Source organism: Synchiropus splendidus, chromosome 15 (assembly GCF_027744825.2).
Source record: "Synchiropus splendidus isolate RoL2022-P1 chromosome 15, RoL_Sspl_1.0, whole genome shotgun sequence".
In the NCBI taxonomy this organism is placed as follows: Eukaryota; Metazoa; Chordata; class Actinopteri; order Syngnathiformes; family Callionymidae; genus Synchiropus; species Synchiropus splendidus.
In genome coordinates, this window is record NC_071348.1 from 7645476 (window position 1) to 7659062 (window position 13587).

At 41.3% G+C, this 13587-nt stretch overlaps 1 protein-coding gene across 5 annotated transcripts in view; it reads right to left on the bottom strand.

Annotated features, from left to right (window-relative positions):
• Positions 1-13587, bottom strand: part of LOC128746608 (MAM domain-containing glycosylphosphatidylinositol anchor protein 2-like) — a 199944-nt gene that overhangs the window by 79686 nt on the left and 106671 nt on the right. For all 5 annotated transcript variants that reach the window (XM_053843781.1, XM_053843779.1, XM_053843778.1 and 2 more), the window contains exons 7-8: positions 4331-4422; positions 4023-4260 (exon numbers count right to left, since the gene is read on the bottom strand). In XM_053843781.1, coding sequence (XP_053699756.1) covers positions 4023-4260; positions 4331-4422 — 330 coding nt within the window. The remainder of the gene's footprint in view (positions 1-4022; positions 4261-4330; positions 4423-13587) is intronic.

Below are 13587 nucleotides of genomic sequence, written 5' to 3' on the forward strand. Positions count from 1 at the left end.
CAGAGGCACAAGGCGCTTTAGTACACAGCGGCTTTGCCAAGCCGAAGACACTTCTCTGATTCATGCCGTCAGAGGGAAGCGCCGAGCTTTACAGGCAGCAACTTCACAACCAGGTAAAGCTGGAGGATTTGTAACCAGCAGGAGCAAAATGCAATGCATTGTGACACGTGCAGCTCTGCAGAGCACCTCTGTAGTCTCTCACGCACAACCCATTGCGTCTAAATAGAACAAGTGAGGCCTTAGAAGTCATCCTACACCAGCCTTAAGACAACTTTCATTTCACATGATCACAACCGAATCAGTCAGCTCCTCAGTTATTGCCTGAGTTGTATCTTTTCTTTAGACATTAAAGGGCGTTTGCTGAAGCAGCGCCGCGGCACTCCAAAGAAATTACCGAGCTATGCTTGAAAGATAATAAGAAACCTAGCTAGACAGGTGCAATTGATCCCACTGTTTTAAAGCGTGGGGATTATCAAAGGATTATCATACAATAATTATGCAGCCGAAGTTGAAGAGCCGCTTTTATGTTCCTAAAGTGAGTGGCAGCGAGGTGTGCAGTGCGGAATATTGAGCACGGCTGCCCATCTGAATGTGACTGCCGATGTGTGCTTATGTAACCTTAACCCGCCCAAAGCATTGGAGCTTGCTCTCAAATCCATCACAAGACAAGAAACACCCCCCAAAAAGGGCTTATCAGTGGTGGGCACACGGCAGCCAGCGCAAAAGCATAAAACATATCTCCAGTTTCTGAGGCGACACAAGCGTGTGGGAATCCCCGACGTGGCTAAACCAGAAAATAGTTCTCCTCGGTCAGCTGACATTGAGAGGAGTCGATGGGCAGTGGAGTAATGAACAGTGGCATCTGTGCATCTCAACACGTTTGCAGCCCATTGACTGACCCCGTGCAGCAGATTTCAGATAACCACCAACGTTCCTCTTCCATTAGATGTGTCAACCCTTTCACTCGAATCACTGTCAGGGCTCAGAGGCGCTCGCCACCAACTTTAATAAACACAACAAGCAAACAATATCGAAGCTCTCACACGACTACAGTATGTGTGCATTTGTTTCTTACTGAAATAAATTTGATCCATATTTTACTGACTTCTATTTATGCTATCTACTTAGTAAATAAATAAACATGTTTCCCCTGTAGTATGTACTCAGTATTACCATAATATTTTTAATGTTAATTCAGAGTAGGAAACCAAACATAAAAAAATACAAATCACGTGCATATTCTGAATTTCAAAGTGCTAAATTGCTTTCGATGCTTGCATGTATAAAGGTATAAAAAGTTTTTCGCCTCTATAATCACTTTATTTCGCAGTCTTAGTATAGTTCTTATTTCATTGAAATGATGCCAAACATGATGCAGGGTCCAGCATTTTTTTTCTCAGGGTTACAGGCATGAACACCCGATTATCGACCGTAGCTTGACGCCAGATTACACAGGTATATGGCGGCATCTGGCGGCCTAGCAACTGGCGATAATCGGGCGTCCATTTTTTCATGTTTTGCAGTCGCCCAGACGCCCTCCTAGCTGAAAGCCAGGTTGCAGGTCTCTCCGCCAAGGCCAACGGAAGTGGGGATATAGGGCAGGGGGTTCACACTGCCATTGCGAAACCAAGGAGGACAGTGTTACGTCCCAAGCTGTCAAATACCAACTATTTTCGTGTCCAATGTTGACGATTATTTTGAGGTGCTACACATCACAAGTTGTGCAAGTCATTGTACATGCTGCCCATTGGCTAAACCCTGACCCCAACCTCCATCTATCTTTTACGAGACACACTGCCCAGGGCATCAGGATATGTGCTTCAATTCAAAGCCTAATCTCAAGCTTTATGCTGGGACGCAAAGGTCCCTCTAAAGTTGTCTTTATTTGATGCCTTGAATAGACAATGTATTGCCTATGCTGCTGAAGTACTTGGGAGAACCCTGAGTCACAGAAGGCCAAGGAACATTTCAGAGGTGATCCAGATTTCCTTGGCTTATAAACACGCGTCCTTCAGAACTAGGGAAAAAAAACCATTCAATTTACTTCCAAGTGACTATATAGACATATATTTTCGGGCAGCTATGTGGCTGGTTCTCACCCACACATGTAGGTAAAATAGAATGCCTCTCATTCTTATTGCACACGTGACCTACGATGAAGCCATTGTGACTCCTTTATAAGTATGTTTCACATAATGTACTTATTATTATTGCACATCTTTTTCAGTGCATACAGCAATCCTGCTCGAGGCGAGACACAAAAGGCTTGAGAAGTTTGACAGCAAGTTTGATGCGCACACTCATTACCGTGTCATGGTGATATTGTTAGCGAAGCACCTTTGTCTTTTTACCCATTGAATCGACAATAATAGCGACAAAATGAACAGCGGCTGTCTGTTTCCATGGGATTCAACATGCCATGATTGAAAGTACAAAGATGCAGCTCTGGTTTGGTGTGTCGTGTTAGCAACATGCGCTGTACCAAAGCAGACGGAAGTTAGAGCAATGCTAGTAACAGCCAGACGGAGGGACTGAGGATGCTGTGGATTTAACCAAATGAAAACTGGCTTTGTAAAAAATATCATATTAACATGGGTCTTGACATTTTTTATGCACATTTATTTTAGTCTGTGTTGCTCAACCTGCTGTTGTTGGTGAGCGGTTGTTATCCTTTTGAGAGAACACTCCCTCGAGTCTTATTGACTTCGCAGGAAAATACTAATATTTTTAAGTTTAAGCTTGCAATGAAATGATACTCTGCATGTAAACAGAGCCACATTGATCTCATCCGCAGTTAGACTGTTATTCATCAACACTGGCCGGGATCCAAAAATGGTTTAAAGAGCACTTCATTTTAATCCTACATTAATAGTCTGCCAAGAAAATATCCGGCAAATTGATCTGTTCTTTTGCCATCTGACAGAGTGGACTGCTTTTCACAAAGATTTAAATGTGCTACTAACCTCTGTTCAACACAACAAAACAGAAAGGTCAGCATTTTATTTTGCAGTCTCGCGTTCTGTTATCATGGAGGCAGAGTGTTATAAATGAGTTCAAGTGAGAGCTAGTTGGTTTACTTTGCTGCAGTGAACTCTGCTTAATCCTGATGGGAGCATCAGCACGAAGCTCATGTGAGGGAAGAACATTCAATAAATACACTGCTCAGGCTCACGTCACAGCTTGTAGATATGTTTTTATGGCGGTGAATTATTTTGTACTAGACCGTCATTATTCTACTAATTATGTCCTGTGTGAGATTTACTGTTTTTGTAAGGATTTCTGATGGCTGAAATTCGAGGAAATCTTGGTCAAAATAGGATATACTGTATCTGTATTATGTATCTGTGCGTAGTTTGCTACATGGGTCGTATTCCTTATTTTCATTCAGCATGCAATATTGCAGTGAATTTTGGTTCAATCAAACATCCAACATCAGCCAAAATATTTTTATTTTATTTTATTTTATTTTATTTTATTTTAGTGATTCTTGTGTTGCAGTCATCCAAAACGTAAGCAACACAAAAAATATAATAATAATAACAAAAAAATAAAAATAAAAATAATTTCCATTATTCTCGAAGTAATTCATGGTTCACTTTGTTACCTACTTATTATTACTATGACTATAGCATTTATTTATTTTATCACTATTGAGCTTAATTGCAAAAACATAGACTCATATGTTCTGGAAAATTTCTTCTAGAATGCTTTAGGCATGGAATTTTCTGCCGTCTTATTTTCATTGATATTACTGTCACGTCACTACAAGCTGGTGCAGGCAGTGTCCCTAAATGTGGCTAAAAGGTGCCGGTTTAAAAATATTTTTGTGGAGCTGAAGAAAAAAAGGGACTTAATGTCACCTATGTTTATGAATGTCGAACAGCCCAGCTTGTTTCTTATGTGCTGTGAAGTGGATTGAAATGAATGTTGAAGTTTTATTTTCTGCGCTGTGAGAATGTCATGTCTGAAATGGCGAGGGAGGTGTGAAGATGCTTCATGACACTAAGGGGTGTGAGACTCACCAGTAGTGGAGGAAATGTTGACATCTATGCTGATCTCAGGAATGCCACCTCCTTTCAACGCCGCCACACAGGTGTACGTGCCGAAATCTGTGAATTTAAGATCTATAATGTCCAGGTTGGTGGTCCCGGGGGAGATGTCGGGGTCGGTCTGGGTGATGACCATCCGCTCCGAGCTCCTCAGTGCCCGTCCGTTCTTCAGCCAGCTGAATGTGAGCTCCTCCGGGGGCGTCGCCTCCACCTGAACCACGCAGTCAATGTTCAACTTGGGATCCATATTTGGAATTCCAAGAGGATTCCATTGACATTACCTGGCAAGATATTTTCACCTCCCGTCCTATCTGGATGTTGTCGTCGTTGTGGTAGGGGTCCGGAGTGATCCAGAATCTTCCTTTCTTCAAAGCTGGAAAGAGAGACTTTATTTAGCAACAATTATTCACATAGATTTAGTACTACTAAATTGTCTGTTTCAGTCAGACACAAATTGTTTACAGAACACAGCAAGCAAGGATATGTAACTCCCACAGTGAACAGATTGAGGAGGGAAAATCCAGTTTATTCGACAGCATTTTACGCATCTTGGCCGCACGTATACATCAATGATCAGCGACATAACAGAAAGTCAAATTTCAAAGCTCAGTTTCTCTCTCAACAACCCCTTAAAAGAGATGATTTCATTACATTATTCATGCTGTGTTGGTTCCAAACTACACATCTTGTGCTCTATCTACCTCATTGGTGGAATAAAAAAAAAAAAAAAATTAAATAAGTAAAAGAAGAAAGCGAAATCTTTTCATCTAGCAATTCCCGACTGACATTATCATATTCGGTTTGGTGACGGGAGGATGAAAACAAAACCTGGGTGTCAGATTTAAACCCAGGAAATTGAATGTGCAAAACACCGTGTTGCCTACAGAGCTGCGGGATGAGAGGGGAGACGGATGACACACAACAACTTGACATGATCTTGCCGCTCTTGGTTAAATTTGGTTTGGGGAGACAGGGAGTTGTGTTTCTGACACGTGTCAGGGGGACGGGGTTACGCCATGTTAACAGTCTCTGAACTCCTCTCATGTCTTGAAGGGCCCTTTACTCCTTTTAGTCTTTTCATAGTACCAATTACCAACTTGGTACGTTCATAAATGGGCTGTGGTTATGGAACAAAAAAGGTGGTGGTGGGAGAAACATGATCGAAACAGTTAAGATTCTTGGCTTCGGAAATGACTTCAGGTAAAACCTTCATCTGCTGTTATGATACTTTTACATGACTACACGGTATTGGATTTCAGGAGAACATTTTGTTTCTTCACAGCAGCACACAAACATAATGTCAGCCAGAGATAAGAAGAAAAATGGAAAAAATAAAACTTCACATTTATTATTAAACAGGAAGAGAAGGGAAGGAAATGAGAACTGGCTCTTTTGCCGCCGGAGTATGCAGGTAAAAGGTGCCGACAACAAATCTGCCTGTCCCTGTTAACTATCATTCGCCGCTAAACCTTGGTCCATTAAATGTCTTCTGCACGATGCACCAGCACAACTGGGGTAGGAACAACATGGGGGCGACCACTGGTGGTGGTGTCACACTCGGGTATATTATGTACTGTACTCTAAATCAAGGGATAACACTGGGTTTTACACGTTCATGAATAAGTGTAGTGTGTTCCAATACTCCTCAGAGCGAGGGCACTCGCCGTTCACTGCTTGAAATGATCCCTTCAAACCGAGGGAGCTCCGGAGCTGACTTGAAACCAAGTGGGAATATGAAGTGTGGATAGATTTCCAGGATACCAAAGTACTTGATTTTAAAACAATGTTGGCTCGGACAACAGGGAAGTTTTAGCACTGAAGACTACTCTTCCGTTTGTTTACTTTCTTTCGTGTCACACGTTAGCCACCCAAATGGTCGACCGTGTCCAATAACATAAACAATACAACATGTATGTACAACAGTATGTTTTTATTTCTTCTGAACAAACAACGGTCGACTCCGCCCATTTCATCTCTGTTAGTTCACCAAACCAAGTGAGATGATCAGCACCAATGCAAGAGGTTGCAAAAACGCTGGAGCTGGCATTTCCAAAGCGTCCCCAACACTGGATATGCAGAAAACAAAAGACAGCAGGACAGTTAATGGCATGTTGTCTTTACGCGTGACGTCAAGTGTTGTCCCAATTCTTAGGGACGTCAGTCACTTCACTTTGTTGTCGGAGGGTGCTCAGAACCGATTGGCAAGTGGACACAGCCTTAAACCTCACAATAACTCAGCCATTACAATTGAGTTTAAGTTTGGTTCAGAGTCCTGGGAAAGGTATTCGCCATTTGTTTTGGATGGCTGGGTTGAGGGTGAGAGGCTGGAGAAAAGAGTAGGAATATAGGCATGTGTTTGGTTTGTAACAGAAAGAGTGAAGTTGTGTTTTCAATTCTAACTTGAAGCCCAAATCCCCGACCAATATTTGGTTTGTTGTGTTTGTATTTAAATATATTCTTCTGGGAAGAGGCAAGTCAGAACTGCGCTTGAGCCTTTACACTAATATAGGCATGAGGTCCACCCTCATAAAAGTCCAACACTGCCTACACAGAAAGCAAGAAGCTGGGAGGAAATTACATATGATACAATGGTCTATAATGCGTACTTGACCTTTCGGATTATTGCTTCACTAGCTCTCTTTGAGGCAGAAACCTCAAGAGGACCAGACTCAGGGCACATGGTTGCACGTGCCCTCGCAGCCTTACTGACATACTTGAATAATTATGGTCTATAATCATAGTAGCATTGCTTTTAAATACTCATGAATCCTCCAGTTTTGCAGGCCAGACAGTTTTACAGACAGAGAGCAACTCACAGGTCTCTCTTTTTATCTGGGTGGCAACCTCATGATCCGAGTTGGTGAATCTGCCACTGAAAAAGTTATTATCCTTCCAGCGCGTGTCGGTGAATTCAGATCACACTCACCCAAAGCGCTCTCTCTGGCTAAGAGCAAAATAAACACCCAGACAACCTTTTGCTCCAAGTACCGTACAGATCTAAACCGCTTTTTGAAATTGTCAGGAGATTGGCCGCAAGTCACGCACTTTAGCTGCTCATAGTTATTTGTGAGGCCAATCTGGTGATCGGACACAAATTGTCTGCAGACCTTTGTCAGTATGAAGAACGAAAAAAAAACAACAAAACTAAAACACAAGGCTGGAGGGAAATAGAACGTCTTTAGAAAGAAGTGTCTTAGCAAATGACGCCCGAGAAAAAAGAGGAAGAAATCTGAAGGTGTTTTGAACACGGAAGAAATCTGAAGGTGTTTTGAACACAGCTGTGCGTGTGGGGAAAAGGGCATCTGCATGTCGCATGACACACGATTTCTGCCAATTGTAAATATTCACAATGACATTTCTAGTCGCCTGATACAGTCAGTGATTTACTTTGGCTTATCTCTTCAGTGTGAATGCATGAATCAACACTGCAACCTTTTCACAATCTGAGATTATGATGGAGATCAGATCTGTCTGTCATTTTTTTTTCTTCAACAATTAACTTATTTTCAGGCAGGCAGACAAGAGAAGAGTTAAAAAAAAATCTTCAAATCTTTTAAATTGCAAAGACAATTTGAAAAAGAGGTGAGACCACCCATCCTCACTCCCATACCGTAATGTATTGACGCTGTGAAAGGGATGTTTTGCATCCTGTACTGACACCAAAGGTGGACTTTGGCGATACTTGTTGACCCGCTGGCATTTCAGTAGAGTGAAAAACTTTCTTTCGCGTGTCGAGTTCCATGTTGCGGCTAAGGGCTTTAATAATACCATAATTTCTGGACCATAAGCCGCTACTTTTTTCTCGCCATTTGAATCCTGCAGCTAATACAACAACGCAGCTAATATATTGATCTTTCCAGGCTAAATATTGAGCCTGTCACATCAAACCAATGAAATCACAGGTGTTATATTTACCTTAAAGCACTTAAAACCAGAGGTGGGAAGCAGATGCTGAGACCGGCTGTGGTGTCGGTTCTTCGGACATGCCGGCGAAAACAGCACATTTTGAGTGCTTTAATGTCAACAATAGAGGAGTTCAAGTTCAGAACATTGCTGAGTTTGTTTCATGAGTCAGTCTCGATGCTGGGCGCTGTTTTCAAAACTAGTTTAGAAGTGATCCTTGCATTTTTAAGCACCACTGACCTTTCTATGATGCAGACAGCACCACTGCACCCGCAGCTTATAGACCGGTGCAGCTTATGTATGAACCAGTTCTATTTTCCTTCTTAAACTTAGTATCTCTTAAAATGCATGAGTCGACAAAAAGCGTTATGTTACGCACCAATATTTCACAGAAAAAAAATGGTGAGCAATGAAACCAGCTCACTGGTCACCTTCCCTATTCGCCGTGTTGTCATTTACTTCCGTGTTTTTCTTTTCTTTTCTGGTTGCCTCCAAACTTACGTTCACTACTATCTCCAACTGGCTATAAATATTAAACGCTCCACATTTTCTGCAGAGCGATAAGTGGTGATTACTTCACTTGCTTGTGACAAATTCTAGCGGACGGCTGCTCAGTCTAAAAAGGTGCTTGTTCGCTTCTGCTTGGGAGCGACTGTGAGCTAAAAAAAAAAAAGAGACCTCAGTGCCAGGAGTAGTGAGTAGACTAGAAGCCTGTTATCGAGGGTTGTCACTCGTTCCTATTTCTGGAAGCCAATTCATGGTAAAAGTCATGTGAATGTTTAATGTGAGCCAAGCTTGAAAACAGAACCACTTCCTCCGGAGGTAAACCGTCTCCGACTCCTGCTCTGCAAGTTTCCACAACATCATTAATAACTCACAATGTAGCTACAGCTTGTTTGGTGTCATTTGTGAGATTGGAATCAAGCTGCGCTAGGAAGATCACGTGTCAGTTTGATGACTTTTTGGCTTTCAAGCGAGCAGGGTTCGCCGTAGTTCGCATAGCTCAACTCCGGATTTAACTTCTCGACTGTGCCTTTTTACGAACTCAAGAGGATGATGTCACAACCAACGGCAGTGATCGGAATTAAAAATAAATAAATAAATAAAATAAGTAAACAGAACTTCAAATGAAGGATTCAGTGGCACTTTCTAACACACGTTAATCATTTACGTTGTATAAGAGTGTTCAACTCCCTGGTCTGACAGACAAAGTAACCCCGACTCATTCCGAAGACTTTTTTTTTTGTATCTGCCTAATAAAGAAAACATGATTTTTGGGATGTTGCCTGCACGTCAGCCAGTCACAATGCAGGAAATAAATCATGTGCTTGGCAAACAACTTGTTCGACAGATGTCGACACACAGGGTGTGTGACGTTCGGCAGGTCAGACGGCTTGTTTCATTTTTAAGCATTGCAACGAAGACGGGACATTTATTCTAACACGACAGTGAGGACAACTCGCCATACATCTGCTGTCTCCAAAAAAGGATGAAGACCTTCAGCAGCATCTGATTTATTTGCCCTTTTCTAGTCAGAAGCGCACCGTTCTATCATACGCTAGTAATAGCTTCAAGGCCAGCAAACTGAAACAAGACGAAGTGGAGGAGTTGATGGAGTCATCAAGAAACCCATCTACAGATGCATCAGTTTCAATGGCAAAAAGGCGTTTTGTTATACGAGCCGTGCAGTCGGTTTTACATTACCAGCATTTTGTGTAGTACATAAACATTCGTAGTTACGCTGGAGGTCAAGTCTATGTTTTCTGTGACATGCTCCCAACAATCTTGCAGGTCCAACTGTAATTGATTCACGAATCACTAACTGAAAACTGGTCGATTGAGTCTCAGACTGAGGGGTCGCGTTTCAACAGTGCTTCAGTGTGGCTTAGCATTTTAGAGTGCTTAGAGATGAAGCTTGGACGATTTAAACTGCGCTAGTCGTTGAAATATTTATTATTGTCATCGTTTTTTAACAAAAATAATATCAAAATCTGTTTGTTTTCTTTTTCTTTTTAACAGTAAATATAGTCAGCAAGTAGGGAGTGGTGGGGAAAGAAGTATTTCATTTTAATAATTCACTTTGGATTTAAATTTTGACTTATTTGTTGGGGTTTTGTAGAGCGCCTCTTTTTCTCAGTAGATGGTTGTAAACTATGAAAATAAAAGGAGGTTATTATGGTGTTTGACTTATGATTTAAATGAAAAATTGAAAGATGTGAGCTGATGTTTTTGAGAGTGTGTGTAAGCAAAACTTTGCTTAGAGTTTGATCAACGTGACAGTGCTGTTATAGACGACAACTGCTTCGCCAGGAAACACTCTGGAAATGCAGGGTAAACATGTCAGACCGACTGTCCAACTCAAGCACACCACTCGCTGACAGTCCTGTCTCAATTCTCCAACTGCACAGTTTTAAAACTGCCAACTTACATTTGGTCCAAATAAGGGTCAGGCTACACAACGTGAAACAACCAGCACAGACTATTTTTTCCAATGTCAAATCTGATATTCCTCAGCAACGTGTTGAGCAAAATCTGCTGAAATAGCCCGGGAAAGACATTGACCTTCAATTGAAGGCAGTTTGTGGAACCTAAATTCATAAAGAGGAATCTAGTGGGCATGATGAGCCGTCGCCAGTAGCCTGCTGGGTTGGCGCCTGAGGTGGCCAAGCCCTGGAAGGCAGTCTGGTCAGTGGGATGGTATGACCAGAGAAGATACCATCTGTTGGGGAGATGTGTTTTCACACACACTGGCAGCAACTCAAAGCAAGGTCTTCTCAAGGACTGTTACAGTACAAGCCAGGATACACACGGTTGAGGGCGGAGATTGACCTTACAAAAGTGGTATTTTGAGTTTAAAATTTTGATCTTTTAGTAACTTTATTGGGAGGTTATAGCCACATTTCCTTTCATCCATAACCAAGACTTCAGGGGAAGTTGAAAACAAAAACACATTCAAAAGAGCGTCTCAAAAATCACAAGCATAATCGAGTAATAACACAACAATCGGCCCAAACAACAAAATAAAACAATAAACACCTACGATGTAAACAAGGCACCAAAACATGTGAGCGTGCTTGTTTAATAAATATTATTAAAACAAAGGTAAACTATATTTTGGGATCATCCAGCTCAAGTGATGGGAGACATCTGTTTGGCTACTGTTTTAAATGGAATATTTATTTATCCATTTACAAATTATTTTTGGACTGAATTTGAATATAGTAACAAACAAAACAAAACAAAAGTCACACGACATAATGTACCATACGCAAGGCGAGCTTCATTGATTCTGCTTGAATTAAAAGTCATGAAAGTATATGAATACTTTTTATCAAAACAAAAGCAGAACCAACAAAGACAAAGACATAAATCCACCCATGATTCCACAGTGACTTTTGCCCTACAACTCTGTCTTGTCTGCGTTTAACATCATCGGATTTCTTCCATCTTCAACTGCACAGACAATTTCAGAACGGTTCAAGTTTTGCTGTCAAGATGTCGGCGATCAAAATCTCGTGTTGACGATTTGCTTTTGATCCCAGGGAGTAAACAGCAGCAGAAGAACAAATAAATAAATAAATGAAAGCTGTCGGGCCCGGTGCCTCAGCCACCTGGAGATGAAGTCGAGCAGATGAAAGACCTAAGCGAGGTGAACGTGAAGGTATGCCAGTGCGGTTAACTCCAATATAGATTGGTTCCATTTGTCTGCGTGTGAGTCAGAAAGTCAGAAAATGAATCCCTGGTCTGTTTTCTTTTCTACCAGTGCATTGGCGTTGTGTTTCAGATGAAAGGTAGACCTCTGCTATGTAATAAAAGTTGCCTTCAAAGAACAAAAGTGAATTTACATATACATCTTCATATTACAGCTTAAAATCGCCCACAAACAGCACTAGCTTTTATCTGGAATCTTGACCTTGAATACTATACATTTCTATTGAGCAGATCAGTCTGTAATGTATATTACATGAATCAAAGCTATATCGCAACGCTTGGTCGTGTTTACCCTTCAAAAACACTGCTCCAGGATATTGGGCTTCGAATCTTTCCAGGAGCAATACTGCAAAATCAGCAACTAGCTCTTGGAATGATATAATGCTTTAATAATGCAGCAGAGAGACACATGAACCAGTCAGGGGAACGCATTTCTTCACCATTCCACAAAGCCGACGGTGCGCAGAAAGGAATTTCATTAGCGAACGTACAAAGAACAAAAAGAAATCTGAAGTGTGAGACAGAGGGTTGGAGTCACTACAGAAATGGTGTCACAAATAGCTTGGCTTGTGTGGGGCTGAAAGCACTCGAGGAAGACTGTGAAGTGTCCAACTCAAGCTCTGGATCCAGCCCACCACGTCACTGATGGTGGGGAATCAACGCATTCTCACTCAAGACATCAAAGGTCAAGTATTTTTGGTGTCCAAAAGGGACGTGGAAATCAGTGGTCTGCGTAGCATGGCGCTGAGCGGTAACCAGATGCCGTAGGTAGTAACACACGTAAAATAAAAAGGCTGGTTGGGCTTCGTATCAAGCCATGGAGTGATGTGCCTTTTGCTCTAGATATTGTCAGTATGTATATTTACCACCTCATGCGCTTCGTACTGAGAGTGAGCTGAAAATGATACCCAGTGACATCAAACAGAAAGCAGAGGTGAAAGCTCACAAAAGTCGCCCAAACCCTGAACCTTCCTTTTGAACACAGAAGGGGAAACATACGCTTTCGGAATGCACCATCAAGTGACACCATAGGACTGAAAATGTGTTGCTGAAAGGCTGTTAAATATATCACGACTGGATAATAATAATAATAATAATAATAATAATAATAATAATAATAATAATAATAATAATAATAATAACTGCAAATGATTTACAATTTTCTATTGATTAACATCTTTTCATTTATTCATTCTCAAATATCAAAACATTTTGCATTCATCTATAGAATTTCTCTGAAACTAGCTGCGTTGGCTCAAACCTCAGAGCGCTTAAACCCCAGGCACGTCTGCTTTGTACAATGAGAAAATTGCTTACAGGTCTTCGGAGACTGAGTGAATTGGGAACATTTTTCTTGAATAACAAACGTCTCTATTATTATGCTTTGTCTATCTGGAACAGATAGTTGCAATTCTCTTCCTTTTCTTATGAATGTTGCTTGTGTGCTTATAAAATAGGATCACATCAAACCAGTATGGAGAGTTTGTCTCTTGACTTTAGCTGTTTTGGTGAATATCTGGCTATGTAAAGATTTTTTCACAACTATTAACCTTCATTTTAACAATTGCTTATTGACTGACTTCATGTATTCTCTGGGCGCAAGTTAATACGACACTCTTATCAACGCATGAATTGAAAAGCAATGCGTTTAACAAAGAACTTTCCTTGTTGAGAGCTGCAATTAAATTTATGATAATGGGCAAACAACTGCTGCTGCCTTGCTGCTCTTGTTTAATTGGTGTTAACCTCCTTCTGAATCCGTGTTTTATAATTAATGGCTTCACACTCTTTTGCCTTCAGCATTGACCTTGGCTTCTCTTCTTTACACACGCCAAGGATTCAGAGGAGAGACACGAGACCTGGGGTTTCGTGGGGTCAAAACTGCAACATGTTTGAAGGCAGTTTGTGGAGCCACTGACCACAT